The sequence below is a fragment of the Xiphophorus maculatus genome, chromosome 2, assembly GCF_002775205.1.
Source record: "Xiphophorus maculatus strain JP 163 A chromosome 2, X_maculatus-5.0-male, whole genome shotgun sequence".
Classification (NCBI taxonomy): Eukaryota; Metazoa; Chordata; class Actinopteri; order Cyprinodontiformes; family Poeciliidae; genus Xiphophorus; species Xiphophorus maculatus.
In genome coordinates this window covers 21,136,115-21,153,554 of record NC_036444.1, presented here as the reverse complement: position 1 = coordinate 21,153,554, position 17,440 = coordinate 21,136,115, and the positions used below count along the sequence as shown (strand labels likewise).

Here is a 17,440-nt window from a genome sequence, read left to right as displayed (position 1 = left end):
TGGGCAGTGTTCTTATTTATAGGAAAACGGCATGGCTCAAGAGGTCCAGAAGTAACATAGACTATCCCAGATAATCTATTTAGTCGTCTGATATTAATATCAACTAAATCTGGTGTTTCGTTCCCAAATATTTCAAATTGACTCAAAATGATTCATGTTTTTTCCTTAAAATGTCTTTTTCCTTTCTCTAGCCGTGCAAAGTAAAACAGATATTTATTTATAGATTAAGTGCATTTTCCATTAGCAAATTTTGTCACAATTTTTGTTTATATTTGCAGCTGCATATTATGGCAGTAGTCTCATGACACTTTGCACAGACTGCATTGAGGAAAGACAAAAGCCAAAGGTTAACTGGGTTTTATTTTGGCCTGCAGAGGAACAAGGACAGGTGGTCTGTGGAGCTTGATGGTTTATAAACTGAGCCAATGTGATTTCAGCTTGGCACTGGATTCACACTGCAACCCTTTACACACACCAAAGAATACACACGTTTACATAACTAAGAACATTTAAGAACTTAGAATAAGAATTTAACAATAAATATAACTCACCTTATATTTACAAAAAGTCATATTTATAACAACAATTAATATTTATATTAATTGTTGTTATAAGTACCATAAATATAAGGTGACTTATAAATCACCTTATTTATTAAGGTGATTTAGTAAATATATATTTATCATATATTTGTATATATACACACATGTATATTTGTACACACATATATGCACATATATGTATATAAGTACATACACACCCCCACACAGCCCCACACACACACCCACACACGCCCACACACACACACACACACACACACATATATATATATATATATATATATATATATATATATATATATATATACAGTATATATACAGTATATATACAGTATATACACACACACAGATCATTGCATGTAGAAAGACTCTTCTCTTCTTGCCTCTGTGGTCTTTTGCTGCAGTGATGTTTAGGATTTAGATATTTGCAGGTGAGTGTTGTTTCTTCGTTTAGCCAAGAACATTAAGTTCTTGGTTTATGTGGCCACGTTGTTATTGTCAGCCTCATAAAATAGGCATAAAAAAGAGAACTACAGCATCAGCTTTAAGTTTTCACCAGAACATTTTATTAACTTTCTTATTCTCAGACATTTTAAGGTCAAGAAACATTTGTTTTAGGGTGGACATACAAGCAGTTCAAATGTTTTACAAGTGCAAAAACCACAAAACAAAACAATTCAATTAACCCTAATGCAAAAAAAAAAAAAAAAATACGGATTGATGCAATTATTTTTCTTGAATAATCTAAGTAACTTTGAATATTGCATGTAAAGTCTGCAGATGCATGCTGAATCCTGTCTCGTGTGTTTGCTAATTCTATGGAAGAACAATCCCTTCAAGGTCTTCTATAATTTCTTACCCTGTAAAACTGCATTTATCATCAAAATGTCCACAAAGACAAATCTAGGGGTTGGCATCGAAAAGCTTCTTCCTGCCCTCCATTCCGGACATGGCTTCCACGTTCTTCCTCCAGTCTGTCACTTCCTCCTTCTGATTAGGCAAAGAACATAAAAAAAATGTCTCAGCAGTTTTGAGAAATACTACACACTATACATATATTAGTATGGACAAAATAATGGATGTAAAACATTGTAGAATGATTTTTGCAAATGAGTAAAAAGCAAGCAATAAAACAGGCCATCTCCATTATTATTGCTAGCCACAATTGTGACAAATGGGGAAAACTATTTGAATTCTTGCTAAGTGCAGTTAAATTACTTTCTTTTCCAAAAGTTGGAAGTATAATTAGAATTTGACATGTGAATATTTCTGAGTAATGAACTGATTCAGTGATGGGGTCTTAACAGTTCTCTCACATAACTGAAGATACTGTAGCTGTTAAGATACGGTCATTTACCTTTTCCTCCTCTTTCTTCACAGTCTTGAGGTTGACTTTAAAGTCCACACTCTCTTTAACCTTTGAACCCAGCAGAGCTCCCAGCATGGCGTCAGCAGAGATCTTTACTCTCTTCAGAGCAGGTCGCTTCATCTTACCCTTCAGCTCAAAGACCTTCCGATTGAGATCCTCAATCTGTGGATTCAAATGTAAAAATTCAAGTACAAAGAGCACGTTTAGTTCAATCTGCTGATGTTTTTACTGACTCTGTTGATCGGACAAACAGTAGTTCAAGTAAAAGAAGTTTGCAGATCTATTCATTCATCATTGATGTGAAAAAACAAATACTAAACAGAATTTATTGACACATAAACTAGACGAAATGAAGGAATGAATCCAGACCTCATTGATGTTTTTGGCCACCTTAACTTCGATGTCGTACCGTTCTTCATCTGCCACATCTATCTTGCGGTGCAGCTCTTTGCACAAAGTCTGGAAACAAACAGAGATCAGCAACTTTTCCTCAAAGTTCCTGTGATTATTATTCAGTATAATTAATTGCATTTAGCATGACGCTGCAGGGAACTGGCTATCACAAACCTTTTTTAGATCATTTCTAATGTTATGATTACAGTTAGAGCTAGTGTCGAATATAACTTACGCCACAGTGATTTAACTGTTTGCAAAACACCTAAATGAATCTTCCCCCAATGCGCTCACCTGGAGGTCCTGAACAGACAAACCAGACAGCTGGAGAGGAGGAACTTTCTCTGTGAGAGTAACTTCTTTCTGCTGAATCCTCTCCTCCTTGGTCTTCTCCAACATCACAGCTGCTGTTTTCAGCAGCTTGATCTGTCAGGCAAAAAAAATTTAATAAAATAAAATAGATCAAACAATTCCCCATTTGGATAAAAAAAAATACAGACACTTCATAAAAGGAGACACTACCTTAAGATGTAGCCTTCGAGATGCAGAGATCTTTGATTTTCTCTTAAAGACAAAAGCGAAAAAAGTCATTTTATTCTTATTTTGGTTTAATTTGAGCTGCAATAAACATATTAATTTCTTACCGGTCTGTGTTGGACATTATGACGTGAGAAAAAAAAGGAAAATAGGAAAAAGGTAGTGAGGACAATTTCTGTAATTTTTTTGTATGATAAATATTCTTTCACAGATATTAGAAAACATTATCACTTACGCCTCAGACATGTCTTTTGCTCCTATGGAAAGATTAGACTTTTATTATTATCATCAGTTCAGGTGATAGTTACTTCATTTGCCTTGATGGTTATCGCAGTATAAAATCACAGTCTAATTTGCATGTCGATTTGATCAAATAAAATGTATTTTGAAGTTTTTCTGCAGTTATTTTATCGACATTAGTTTTGTCATCCAGACCTTGGAACTCCATCATTAACTAACTCTGAGCCTTTAAATTAGTAACACTTCAAGCTCAAGTACTGTGAATACTTGGAATGATTTTCCTTTTTGAATCCCATCTGGGCTCTGTCCAAGTGGAGAGCAGCTATCTCAAAATCACATTCAGATTTAGTTTGGGTAAACTAAATGTATAGCACAAGTTAGGATTTTTTTTATTTTTTTTATTTGCAATCTCAGCTATTACTTGGATAAAAAGTCACAATACTGTCTAAAATATTTAAATTGGTTTAAAAATATGTATATTTGCAGCACTTTAATGTATAAACAGTAAACAAAATTTTAGCTTCCTGCTAAATATGCCAATGTAATCTAAACTCAGATTTTTGGTTTGTTTTTTTAAACCATACTGCACTAGGTGAAATTTATCTGAAAATGATTGTATCTATGCCACATCATCATTAAACAAACAAAGAGATTAACGTACCTTATATTTAATCTCTGCGGAAAACAAGTTGATATGATATGACTCTGACTTTAAATAACAAGAACTAAACTCAAGTCTCAAATTTAATAGCTCCTATTGCCTTCTGTGAGTGGCCAACTAAAATAGCGTCTTCTGTCCTGACAGTCAACAAACTGTATATCACTTCTCTCCCATCACCCTATGCCAGGTGTGTGGCTGTACTGTAGGGCACAATAGTCTCAATATGATATAAATACATATATATATATATATATATATATATATATATATATATATATATATATATATATATATATATATATATATATATATATATATATATATATATATATATATATATATATATACATATATATCAAACTTTTTCCCCAGAGAAAGTCATACGTGTTTGAAAATCTTCTTAATCTGGTTATGCATCTGATTTTGAAAGACATAAGTTCAATATTTTGGAACAGTAAGTTATTTTTGTGCCTTAAGACAACTGCAGTTGTAAAGGTTTAGTAAAAAAAAAAAGGACATCTAGATGGTCAAACTGAGTGATCTTTCAAAACTAAAAAAAGTAAAGACAAAGAGAGAATTCAAACATTTGGTCATGGTGCTTTATTCAGCTTAATGTGTATTACAAATAAGGAGACAGCACCATCATCTGTCCACTACAAATACTGCACTTCCATAGCATAAAACTTTTTTTTTTCTTTTTTTTCTCAGTTTGCATTAAACCATGGCTATTACTCCTGCAGTGGTATCATAATTTACATTTAATCACGACTAAACATTGCTATAATCGCTTCATTTCAGCATGAAATTTAAAACTTTTCAAATGCTCACAATATGATTTCACTCAACGATTGCGATCCTGTAACGTTAGCATTAGGAAATTACTGATTATTTAATATGTGCATTGTTTCATTGTCCTGCATTAAATAGCTTCTTCCTGCCCTCCATCCCAGAGAGGGCCTCCACATTCTTACGCCAGTCGGTCACTTCTTCCTTCTGTTTGAAGAAGAAAAGAAAACAGAAATAAATGATTGAGGGAAATTTTGTCATCTTTTTATATCTGCGTGGATTTTTGGCATTTTACCTTATCGTCTTCTTTTTTCACCGTCTTGAGGTTTGCCTTGAAGTCGGCCTTCTTGAGTTTGGTAGCGTCCGTGCACGCGCCCAGCATGTCGTCTGTGGTTTTCTTCACTCTCTTCAGGCTGGGCTTCTTCATCCCCTTCAACTCGATGATCTTCTGTTTCAGTGACACAATCTACCAAACACGCAACCCTGTTTAGGAAGGACAGCAACGTCTGCACGCATGACTACCGATTAAAGCGTGACTCAAACTTTCTGTGTACCTCATTCTCATTTTTGTCGACTTTAGTTTGCATGTCGTAGCGCGTCTCGTCAACGACGTCCAGCTTCTGGTGTAAGTCTTTGCAAAGTTCCTGTGAAAAAAGGAGAGGATGCAGTCAAAAGGATGTCAAATAGTGACGCGTTGCTTAGCAGTATTTTCTGCTAGATTACCTGGAGTTCCTGGACTGACAGTCCTGACAGCTTCAGCGGAGGAACGCTCTCATTCACAACTCTTTCTTTCTCCAGTTCTTTCTCTCGACTTTCAGCAACCAGCATAGAAGCTGCCTTCTTCAGCAGCTTACCCTAAGATACAATGAGGCCACAGTTAAAGAGCTGGTAAACGTAACTGAGACTTTCAAAAAGCATTGTAAGACTGGAATGTTTTGATTATTGTTCCTGCTGACACTAATCTGTGTCATTTAGAAATGGGCTTGAATCAAAACAATACACACTTCTAAAATCACATGAGCTGTAAAGTGCATCAAAGTAAGTAAATCCACGTTCCTTGCTGCTACAAGCTCCACTTTACTGATTTGGATATGGTACTTATCAATGTTAACATAGATGTGCTTTTTTCCCCCGACATGAACAGTTTTCTCATAATAGCATATTTATTTATTCATTCATTCTAAATATGCTGCTCCAACAATAACTATATTAGCAAAGCAACTATAATGTTCTGACACATACCCTTTTGTTTTCCAACAAAAATATTTGACTGGACATAATTTAACTCACACAGATGCAACTCACTTTTTAGCACTTGCTGAAGTGCCAGCCTAATTGTATTACATTTAATCTCTGTGTTGATATGATTCATGTCCCAAGAGCCAGCTTCTGTGGCTGAGGATCAGATTGCCAAGGTCCCCCGCCCTCGGTCACAACCTATCTCACTCTGCTTTGGCCCCTCTCACAGGTGGTGAGACCCACGTCTCCTCTTTGGGCTGTGCCCGATTGAGCTCCAGGGGTCAATCGGGCATCTCTGGATGAGGGAGTATCCGTACGCAGTGATTGTGTGCATGATAAGGGGTCTTTGGGCCTCACTTTGTCTGGTTCCTCACCTAGAACCTGTCTGTCTTGGGTGACCGTACCAGGGGCATGAAGTCCCTGACAGCATAGCTCCTAGGATCACTGGGACATTCAAACCCCTCCACATGATAATGTCACAGCCCATGAGCTTTGTTGAGGTCACGGACACAAGCGGTCATGATTGTTTTTTTCTGTACGGTGTCTGGGCTCTCCCTTAGAGATAGGGTGAGAATCTCAGTCAGAATCTACTCAGAGTAGAGCCGCTGCTCCTTCACATCGAGAGGAGCCAGTTGGGGTGGCTCAGGCATCTGGTGAGGTGTACCGGACACGTCCCACCAGGAGGAGACCCAGAGGAAGACCCAGGACACGCAGGAGAGACTATGTTTCTCAGCTGGCCTGGGAACGCCTTGTGATTCCCCCGGAGGAGCTGGTCCCAGTGGCTGGGGAGAGGGAAGTCTGGGCCTCCCTACTTAGGCTGCTACCTCCACGACCCAACACCTGATAAACGCAAGAAACTAGACTTGTATGCGGACAAATCTCTGAAACAAAGAGTTTATTTTAAAAAATTATGACTATTCTTTCAGCTGCATTTTTCCAGATATTAGGAAATGTCAGTTTTTATTTATATCTGGGAAAGAGAGACATTTAGCTGCAGGTAAACAACAAAGCAAATCATGTTTCCCTCATCAAACAAGAGCTCCAAACCTGAGATTGTGTTGGGGCATCATTTATACACTTTGGAAAAATATGGCTTTCAGAGCTACAAGACTTACTTTTATTAGCAGTCGACGTGTGGCTGCAAATTTCCTTTTTGGCTTTCTCTATGATTAAAAAAAGAAACATGGCAGGTTTCTGCATCATTTACTCTGAATTGTTTTCCATTGTGATTTATGTACATTTCATTTCATAACATTGTGACTCACCGGTCTTCATCATCACATAAGATCAAAAACCATCACAAAATAAAGAAAAACAATTAATACCACAGAAATAGTCATTTTAAACACGTAATAAAGCAATAAAAAAAGAGAGAAGCCAACACTTATTCTCATGTAACTCTTCATTGAGTAACATGAGACAATGATTCATTGCTTCAAAACTTTTTCCATACATTTAAGACATTCAATTAAACTAAAAAACAATCAAATCTGAGAACAAAATACTAAAAAGTGCCATAAACTATTTGCATTAGTCTGTACAACTTTAAACTAAGACTTTGCTAAAGGCCCTTTCGGTAGTAGCCTTTCACTTTGCCTCATTTTAATTTGAAAATATTTACTACATATTTCCCCCACAAGGTTCGGGAAAATTTTAGCCAGACTTTAGTGTCATGAATTCTGTCCTGTGCTGTAGTCGAAGCATGTGAAAGACACCGGAAATAGTTGCAAGATGCACAACACAACCAGGCCTTATTGAAATTTTATTCATTCTTGCCATCAATGGCCACTTTATCAATCTTACCTATTTGTTAGTTAAAGAGAAAACGTGTTTTTTGTGGCATCCCTGTTGTTCCATATTTATTCCAGTTTTTGGTAGTTGTTTCTATTTGATGCTTGAGGATTTTTTTGTACCCTTATCATTGGCTGTACTATCCTTCCTTTTTAACCTGTCATTATCTAAACCTGTCAACTTCAACTAAAAGATGCAAATGCCAGAGAAACAATGTTAGGACATCCAAACTTTATTTTTAGCACAATGTTTACTACTGTGTGCTTAAGAAGATTAATTCAAAAGGTGCTTCAACAAATCATTCATTTTAAGGGTTTGCAAATGTGGGGTATTCTTATGTTTTGCTTCTTCATTTTTTAATTTTAACTTTGAAGTCACTTCAACTGTACGGGACACACTTAACACTGTGTGTAGAAAAAGGTTTGAAGTGATTTTTCAGAGTCTCTTTTGGGCATGAAAACACTTTTTTATACTCACATTAGGTTGCATTTCTTTTTTTAGTATTATTAGGAGTACTGTAATTAATTGTGAAGAAATTATGAGGTTATTACTCACCCCTCAGACATCACAGCAGTGTATCGTTCCTGAGAAGAGACAAAGTGTTTCACCAACCATTTTGAACTCACTACATTTATGTCTCAATTAGAACCATTTTATGGCCCAGATGTTTTAGTATTTCATGCAAGTATTTAATCTTGTTAATTTTGAAATAAGTTTCAGTTCTCTTCCTGGCACTTGTTAAAAAGAGTTGAGGTGGAGCCTGGAGCCTGTTGTACAGCTATATTTGACCACATTGTCACCATTCTTTCCTGAGTGCTGCATGCTATCGCTGGTTTGATGAATCCAGGCAAGATACAAATGAACTGCAGTATGTAAACAAGATGTATGCCTTCATATTTGCTTTTTTTTCTCTATTTCTATTCTTGTTTTTCTAGCAGTGAAGGGCACATTTTAACAAAAAAAGCACACTACTTAAAGGGAGCTCGCACCATAAATAGTCTTCAGCTTTGCCAACCATTTTATAAAGGTTAATCATTATCAGCTGTCATATCAATAACCATAATTTTGTTAGTCTCATATTGCGCTGGCTGACTAAGGCGATCGAGAATTCAGAAAGTAGCTGGAGGTGAAAGTCAAACCTAGGCTGCCATGTTCAAAAAGTCACATAAAGACCTTGACAGAAGTAACGACCTGTGCGTGCATCTCATACATAAATACCAGCACAGTATAAGTTTCAGGGAATGCAGCCTTCATTATTTAAGCAAAGTTAGACTTGACATGGCCCAGGCAAATATTGTAGATAATGTTACGTAGATTCCTGGGCTGCAGTCACTGCCTTCTCTCCGTCTCACAATGCTAGTTGGAGCTTTCTAAGCAGTGTTCACAATAAGCCTAACTGACTGCTATTTTCTACTGACAAAAGGTCTTTGCTTGCTGCGCTTACCTTTGACGATGAGCGAAAAACAGACGGGCCAGCAGGTTAGCGGTAGGTCATGTGAAGGAAAAGCACTTTATGATAAATAGTGAAAGTTCTGCGTATTCAAAGCAATGATGCTATTGGCTCATTAAAATAGACCCCCGTCCACCTGACAGTTCCCACATCACAATCCACAATGCCTTTTTGATTTGCCCTCAACCCGTGACCCAATTATTTCATGTGATTGTCTCGCACAAGGACACACCTCACACGTCTCTGCAATGACAGCTGAGCTACTCTCTTTCCAGAGGCCATGAACTCGGAGCATGCGTTCCTTTTAAACTGGTCGCATGGTGTTGCCAAGCAGAGGCCAGAGGATTGTTTCAAAGACTTGTTGTTCTGAGGACGCTTTTAATGCTAATGGTACAGTATAAGATACAACAAAAAAGGCAAATGCTGTATGAATGCAACAGTTTTCTATTAGTAAACAACATGGATTATATTGCTACTTTAAAGTAAGTAAAGTAGCAAAAGGTCACAAACATCCAGAAACCCCTCACTCAATAAAATGTAACACTGTTTTGGTTAAATACTCCCTTCTGATCTAACTTATAATTGCCTTGATTAACCTCTTATGTAGAGGGAGACAGCCCATACCCTTTTTTCTGGAAGGGTTTCAAAAGACCTTCCTATCTGTCGGTCTGGTGACATGTGATACATCTGACCACAGAGTCCAGCAGGAGACAGAATAACTCAGAGACAAGGCGATAAGAATTAACACTTTCCCACAGCCACAGTGCTATCCTCTCCATGGTCCCCTGCAAAGTTATTCACACCCGTTGTATTTTGTCTCGTTACAACCAAAAAAATAAAAAAATAAAATAAAATCCTGTGGTTACTCTCAAGAGCAAAAAAATGTTCTATTCTAAAATTGAAATGACACAAGTTTTAAAAATTTTGCTATCAGTTAGGGATGCACCTATTTATATCGGCCAGCTGATTTATTGGTGCTGATTTTTTTAATTTTGGGAGATTTTTACATATGAAGCCGATCTTGTCCACTGATCTTATCTAGGTTGGAAAAGGTCTAAGAATCAACCCTGTCCTCTTTTGCTCTCCGATGAGAAAGGTTTGAAATTCAGACCGGCCCACCAAGTTGTGTCTGTGAGCTTAACAATAGTGACCTCACTGTTGCCAACTCAACAACTTCCTTGTTATATTGAGCAACATTTCAGACACAAAAAAATGGTATTGGCCAAAATCGGATTTGGCAGGTTAAGCTTTTGAAATAATCTATAATCGGTTACTGGCCAGAAAACTGCAATCGGTGCACCCCTACTATCAGTCCCTCTAATCCCAAAATATACAGAGGCACATTTACCGCAACTATCAATTTTTATTTATTTATTTTTGCAGAATAGTTCAAGTTTAATCAGATTAGATAGAGATCTCTTGATTTGCAGTGGGTCAATGTCCCAACCCTCAACTTTAGTCAGGAAATATGGATCATGCCGAAAGTACAAGTTTCTAGATTGCAGTTCCTGAATCTAGGAACCGCAGAGCTGAAACTAGAGCTACTGCTTCTCCGCATCAAAAGGTGTCAGTGTCAGCATCAAGATGCCCTGTGGGTGCCTCCCTTTGGAGGGCTTCACTAGAAGGAGACCCCAAGGCTTTGAAATGAGGTGGATGGATGGATGGATGGATGGATGGATGGATGGATGGATGGATGGATGGATGGATGGATGGATGGATGGATGGATGGATGGATGGATGGCTGGCTTCCAAACACATCTCTTGGCACGTTCTCAATTGGATTTAGGTCTGAACTTTGACTGGGCCATTCTAATATACAGCTTCTGACAGGTTGAGCTCCCTGTGTTTAGTTGCATCCATTTTCCATTAAACTCTGACCAGCTTCCTTGTCTTTGTTGAAGAAAGGCAGCCCTGCAGAGGGATGCTAACATCACCATGTTTCAGGGCTCCAAGTCTTGTACCAGACTTCAGACAGAACTTCTTATGGTTTTCTTTCACCAACTCACTCCTGTCCATTCTTCACTAAAGATCAGATAGTGTGTGTAGTGTAGGTTTATCATGTTCCAGTTTCTTGCTGATGCAATGCAATATGTGGAACTTCCTGTACTGCAGTAAGCGTGAACTGACTAAATACTATGCATTCGGGCTGTCTGTGACTGCAACATGTTTGACTCCTGATGTTTGATGCAACATAAAGCTTCTTAATATAAAACATGTTAGGTTTTGGCTGCACCATGACAATTTGTGAAATTTGTCATGGTGCAGCTTCCTCAAAACTTTTGCAAGGCACTGGGAAAGAAGAATGAATAGATTTAGCTGTCATAATCTCAAAAGCTCTGAAAAATGTCTTTATTGATCTTCCTAACTCAGTCATGCTGTTATTTTTCTGATTTTGCTCAGAGTGTGAATAAGAAAGATCGTTTTGACCTGTAAAATCAGATCACCTTCTTAGTATAAATATGTTAGTTACTGCCCTCTAGTGGGGCTGCCTCTTCAGAGCTAAATGTGCCCTCTGGTACTAATTTACACAGTGCACTCTGCAGTGATGAAAAACAATTAAATATGTGCAGAAATGAGTAACAACCAAGACAGTCACATAGTGCTTTCTTTTCTATGAAAGTGGAAGTCATTAACCACAGCTGCGAACACCTCCTTCCTGTGTTATTCAGAAGTCACAAGGTGATAAAAATCAGACAAATAACACAGGCTGACAGCAGACAACTCTGAACTCTTGTCTTACTTGAAGCTTTCCACACTGCCTTGAAAATACAAATGTAAAGTTTTCAGGAGCTACATGATCTACATAATAATGATCAGTTTGTCTTTTTTAATTTTCAGTGTGATGGCTGGACTCAAAGCATCATCATCAACATCACTGTCATCTCTTAGGATTTTGACAAAGGACTGCAATCAGACGGTGAGATTTAAATACTGCCTTCAAATCTACTGATGGTTCTACTGAAATGAGCAAGCATTACACAAAAGCATGTATCTTTTATGTGTTTTCTTTTATTTGCAGGGCCTTGACAATTACAGAGTTTGTAAGTATATTTTTTTGCTTTAAATTGTTTAACCATTGACAAACTGGTCACTTAAATGTACAGTGGCTCCTAAAGGTCTGTACATCTTTGTTAATAAAGGTTCTTGTGATGTAAAAAGATGAAGCCATGCTAAATTATTTTCCCTTTCCACCCATAATGTGACATTTATTCTGCACAATTCAGTTAAAAAAACAAACCCTTCAGAGAGAAAAAATATGGAATAACCCAAATAAATAGAAGGTTGCACCATGTATGAGAGAGTACACACTTGATAATAGTGAACCTGATTGATGTGAGATAAAGTTGAACTATCTTAGGGTTTTTCTGACTGCTGCAGAAATGTTAAGTGGGTCGTACATCATAATCATACATCTAATCTGTCAGGAGAAAGGCACCAAAAAACTCCACTGATGGAACAACAAGGACTTGATGAAACGAGGCTAGGGTTAGGGACACAGGCATTTCTTTTCCAAAGAAATAATCCAGGCTTGGGTAAAATCTCCCATCCGATAATAACGTGTTATGGCCTGACAAAGCACTTACTTTTGGGACCATATTTCCAAATGTATGTTTGGCACAAAACCAATGCTGCACAACACTGACACGTTATAATATAAACACAGTGACATGGGAGGGGAATACCAGCATGAGGCTTTTCTTTTCTTCAGATGGGACTGTAGCTTTTTAAAGCAAGATATACAGAAATGTCATTTTTTTAGATTTTTAGAAATCACAAAACAATATGACACAACAACAGGGCTGTGTGGATTTTTAAGAGCCACAGTGGATGACATATAGTAATATAAAACCCTCCAATGTCAGCCAACTGCTCAGACATGGAAAAGATTCCTCGGATGAAAGCTTCTACTGGTCCAGAGTGGGATTCTGTACAAATAAAAATCAGCAAGGATGGATTAACTCCTGTTGTGAATGTGGCTTGGAAACTACGAGGTGATGGTGAGTAAATCTCGTCCCAACAAAAAAAAAAAGTGTTTTTATGTTTTTTTTGTTGTTGTTTTTTGATTATGTACCCTGTTTGGATGGAGCAAAATAAAGAGTCACAAACTTCCTCATGAGCTGTGCACTTGTGTGTGTGTTCACAGGGTCCTTAAGAGCAATTCGTGGCTCAGAGATAAACATCAGAGATGAAAATACAAATCAAAGTGTGTGTGAGCAGATTCATTTCTCTGTTAAGAATATGGAAAATTCAAAGGAGGAAAGGGTAAGAGCAAGCAAGTGTTTCTGTTGTCATCAAACTTACTGTTTTGTTTTATACCATTCTGTTTCCACGATCGGGTTTATGCTCTCCTGCGATTCTATCTGTCTCTTTGAGGAGGATTTCAAAAACACAGCTTTTACTTTAAAAATCAAACCATTTGGTTATTTAACGTCATTTGCCATCTATTGACTCTCATAGAACGTCTGGCTTCCTGATAAAACATTACATTTAAAGCTGTTCTGTTTGGCTCCTTAGCAAAACAGCGCTTAGGCATATTTTAAAATATGAGAACAGATGTTTTACTTCTCTTTTTAAATTATGTAAAGGCCTGGCACTCTACTTTTTCTTCATTGTTTTAGAGAAATACAGGTCTGTATTTATAATTTATTTATTATAGAAATAATCCAGTTTCTATATTGTATTGACTCAACAAAAATAACAAAAGAAATAAAAGAAAATCTTTGAGTGTAATTTGACTCTTTTCTGTCTCTGGTCTTATTGAAATATTTCTCTCTCATGAACGTGGGCTCAGAAAAAAACATTTTTTTTAAACTTTGACTGTGTGTTACATATCAAATTAAACTGACTGAAATTTTAAGAATTCATTTTGATCGTATCACTATTTTTTTCTCCTTTTGTTTATTGCTGCTAGTGGACTTTTTCCTTGGATGTTGTGGTAGAACCGACGCATACGTATACCATCACAGTGTTTCACTTCCCTGAACCTGACATCGGACATTACAGGATTGTGAACCAAACTCCTGTACCAGGTGATTCGCCTTTAGATAGAGACAGTGACAGTTATTTTGAATGAGCTTTATTTTAATAAGAACAAATTTAGAACAGAGAAAAATGCCTATTTTTATGAACATAAGATCCTGCAGTCCAGTGATGTCACAAAATTTTGTCTCCCACTACTACAACTAATAATAGTTAAATAATGTCATCAATAATAGCAATAAATATAAAATCTTCTAATCAGTTGTTATATTTTCCAGGATGTAAAGACCCCAGAATCAAAAACTCCCAACTGTGCCAGGAGAACGGTAAATGTTTCATCGTCTCTTGAGTTCAAATGTGGTACACGGGGAGCTCAAGGACTAAAATACAGCTGATTTTGTTTCTCTTTGGATAATTTAGGTAGTCTATGGATTCCCAGGATAGCTGCTGCGTTCACTGAGAAGAAAGATTCGATTATCGTGGAGTTTGACTCGGCGGAGTATTCAGAGAGCTACCTAGTCTCCATCCAGAGTGGAAGTGTAAATTGTTCCAAATTGGTCAATAAGGTAGCACCTCCACAGACGCATCTTGATAAAATACATCATTTAAAAGTTTACGCATGCCCATAATTAAATCCAAAAATAGTAGCTTCTTAATGCTGCTCAAGTTAAGTGTGAGGAAAACATGTAAAAGCCACACAAGCAACACAGATAACTGCAGCCTGGAGAAGACTGTGAAGTAAAGTCCATTTGGGTATTTTGGTGAGAGTCAATTGACTGTGGATTAAATAGCTGGAATTAAACTCAGTGGCCCAAAATCCTCTTTTCAGATGAAAGTGAATTTTGCATTTTGATTGAAATCAACATCTTAGCATTTGGGGGGAAAAACTGAAAAGGCAGAGGATTAAATTTTCAATCTGATCTTGGTCTACTGACAGATTTGATTAAACTTTTGTGTAGATGTGGACTATTTCAGTTGTTAACATCAACTGAGGTAAATTTAATCCCTATAGTCCCTTTAGAGATATTTGCTGTTTTTGCCGTCCTTCTATTACTCAATGTATGAGGTCTTTCTTTTGGAATTAAATTGCTGAAATAAATTAACTTTAAGCAACTATTTTGTTTTATTTTAGACGCCCCTGTAAGAATATTGTCCATGAAAGTAAAAGATTGGTGTAATAACTCTCATATTCCTTATCTAGGATTAATTATTTTCTGTTTGGTAAACCAACAGGAAAACAGGACGCGTCTGAATGTGACGCTGGAGTGTGTTTCGTCTCGGCTGTCACAATATGAAGTAATGGTGAGTCAGATTTCCAGAGCCAAATCTTAATGAAACAATACTTTCTGCCGTGAGATCATTTTAAGTGTTTATCTCGCTTTATTTTACAGATCCAACCATATTTCATTGGCTGCAAAAATAACTGTGAGAGTGCTAAGAAAAACATAACAAGAAGCCAAAGTAAGTTTCATGTTTGTAAGTTTTCAAATGTAATATTTTTGCTCATCTTTTTCTTTTAATAATATTTTTCTTCGTTTCTTGATATTTCTTTAATGACAGGCAGCCGATCTATAAAGATCTGTTTGGGAATGATGTTAATCTTTGTTGGTGTTCTTGTATATTTACTCCAGAAAGCCTCTCACAAAGGTTAGTTTCCTTTAAATGCACTTATAAAAAAGTATAACAGGAGACTCTAACAAATAAATGGTGACTTTATTTTGTATCTCAGCGGCTCCAGTCACTCCCGCCTCGGCTGACAAGCAGCAGCCGGAAGTTTTTCAAGTTCAAGAGAGAAAACGTGTCCTCATCATTTACTCCCTCGACCATCTGTTGTATAAGAACATCGTGCTGAAGTTTTCTGCCTTCTTAGCGGCAAAATGTGGCACAGACGTGGTCGTTGACCTCCTGGATTCAACCAGACTGGGAATACTGGGCAGCATCCAGTGGCTTGAGTGGCACAAAGAGCAAATCGAGAGGTCATCGGATAAAATATTAATTCTTTGCTCCAGAGGAGTCCAAGCTAAATGGAGAGCCATGTGCGGAGGCAAACAGGTTTTTCTGAGAGAGGACGCTCTCTCTCCCATCGGTGACACGCTCACTCCCTCCCTCACGCTCCTGACGCCATATTTTATCCGGTCAGCGTCGTTTGAAAAGTATATCGTGGCGTACTTTGATGACGTTTGTTCCGAGGAAGACATCCCCTTGCCCTTCAAGATTACAGTGCGCTACAAGCTGATGAAGCAGTTTGAGGAGGTCTTCTTCAGAATCCTGAACACAGAAAAACACGAACCGGGCCGAGTGAAGCAAATCAACGGGCTCTCGGAGGACAAGTACCACGAGTGTCCTTCAGGGGGCGCCCTAAAAGATGCCGTAGAGGCCTTTCGCAAGTATCAGCTGGAGCATCCGTACTGGTTCCAGGAGGAGTTACTGGAACGCTCCGAGCTGGAGGACCTGGAGGCCACAGAGGAATGCGATGAACAGAAAATAAGAATTACGGACCACTTAACATGTGTGTTCAATTCGGTCCAACTCATCAGTGACATGGAGATCCAAAACAGTGTGGTAACAATAAATGAAACAAAGATTCAGCTGGCTGAAATGCATGAAATGGGCTCAACGCTGGAGTTCAACTCTCACACTGTACAGGGCATTCAGCTGCTTTAACAAGATTACCTGGAGGTTTTCACCTCCCCGTTTATTTCAAGGGAGAATCATATAAATCTGTTGTGTGATATTTACAGGGTAAACGCTGTTTATATCCTTGGCCGGTTTGGGGTTAAAGTCCACTTTTAATTTTCTAAAACGTTTCTTGTGACAGTTACAATTAAAAAGGTTTTGCTTTTTTACACACACATACACACACGCACCCCCCCACGCACACACACACACACATATATATATATATATATATATTTGGAGTAACAAAGCATAAATCCCAACTTGAACCTTTCTGAGAATCTGTAGAGGGAGTTAAAGATTAGGGTGATGGCCAGGAGGCCTTCCAGTCTCGAAGACTTAGAGCAAACAAGTAAGCTGCTCATCAGTTACGAAGTTTTAATTGATGTAAAAGCCAATAAAGATTTTTTCACTCATCATTGAGAAGGGCATAAATAATTTTTGACATGTGTTTTCTTTGCTTTATTTACTTTTGTTAATAAAATGTAAATGAAAAATAGATTTTCCATCTCTTGAGAGACACTTGTCTAATTACCAGAAACGTGTTGGTTTAATAAATATAATTTCATTCTCTAGATCAGTCAGCACTGGACATTTTTTATATGAGCATGGTTGTTGGATTGTCTTTTGCATTGTTTTTCCATATCACAGTGATTGTAGTCTTTTTGGCAGGTTACGGCTCAGACAGTAGAGATCTGTGCTTGACGTTTGTGGGCTGTGTAAATAGTGTTTGGGTCAAAGTTTAGCTCCCTGGCCAA

The 17,440-nt window shown here is 37.5% G+C and overlaps 3 protein-coding genes across 4 annotated transcripts; 1 reads left to right on the top strand and 2 right to left on the bottom strand.

The window, feature by feature from the left end:
• Nucleotides 1-1,251: 1,251 nt before the first annotated feature.
• LOC102233987 (troponin I, slow skeletal muscle-like) lies at nt 1,252-3,906 on the bottom strand. Its single transcript, XM_023343254.1, has 8 exons — nt 3,761-3,906; nt 3,095-3,116; nt 2,967-2,970; nt 2,845-2,886; nt 2,617-2,748; nt 2,299-2,388; nt 1,918-2,091; nt 1,252-1,550 (listed from the first exon to the last, which is right to left on the bottom strand). Exons 2-8 carry the CDS (start codon nt 3,103-3,105, stop codon nt 1,464-1,466), a joined length of 540 nt encoding a protein of 179 aa, XP_023199022.1. The 5' UTR covers nt 3,106-3,116; nt 3,761-3,906; the 3' UTR covers nt 1,252-1,463.
• A 435-nt stretch (nt 3,907-4,341) lies between these two features.
• Nucleotides 4,342-9,192, bottom strand: LOC102232786 (troponin I, slow skeletal muscle-like). 2 transcript variants are annotated; one of them, XM_023343242.1, is made up of 8 exons: nt 9,021-9,192; nt 8,132-8,160; nt 7,051-7,054; nt 6,901-6,948; nt 5,270-5,401; nt 5,101-5,190; nt 4,842-5,012; nt 4,342-4,753 (listed from the first exon to the last, which is right to left on the bottom strand). In XM_023343242.1, exons 2-8 carry the CDS (start codon nt 8,140-8,142, stop codon nt 4,667-4,669), a joined length of 543 nt encoding a protein of 180 aa, XP_023199010.1. In that variant the 5' UTR covers nt 8,143-8,160; nt 9,021-9,192; the 3' UTR covers nt 4,342-4,666. The 2 variants fall into 2 exon arrangements, with proteins under 2 accessions (XP_023199010.1, XP_023199015.1); XM_023343247.1 differs by lacking the exon at nt 7,051-7,054 and having other exon boundaries at nt 9,021-9,191.
• A 2,563-nt stretch (nt 9,193-11,755) lies between these two features.
• Nucleotides 11,756-17,193, top strand: LOC106700073 (interleukin-17 receptor A-like). The gene is made up of 11 exons (XM_014473937.2): nt 11,756-11,943; nt 12,046-12,067; nt 12,890-13,024; nt 13,171-13,289; nt 13,939-14,056; nt 14,285-14,332; nt 14,427-14,572; nt 15,240-15,308; nt 15,398-15,467; nt 15,567-15,653; nt 15,736-17,193. Exons 1-11 carry the CDS (start codon nt 11,821-11,823, stop codon nt 16,668-16,670), a joined length of 1,872 nt encoding a protein of 623 aa, XP_014329423.2. The 5' UTR covers nt 11,756-11,820; the 3' UTR covers nt 16,671-17,193.
• The last annotated feature ends 247 nt before the right edge of the window (nt 17,194-17,440 follow it).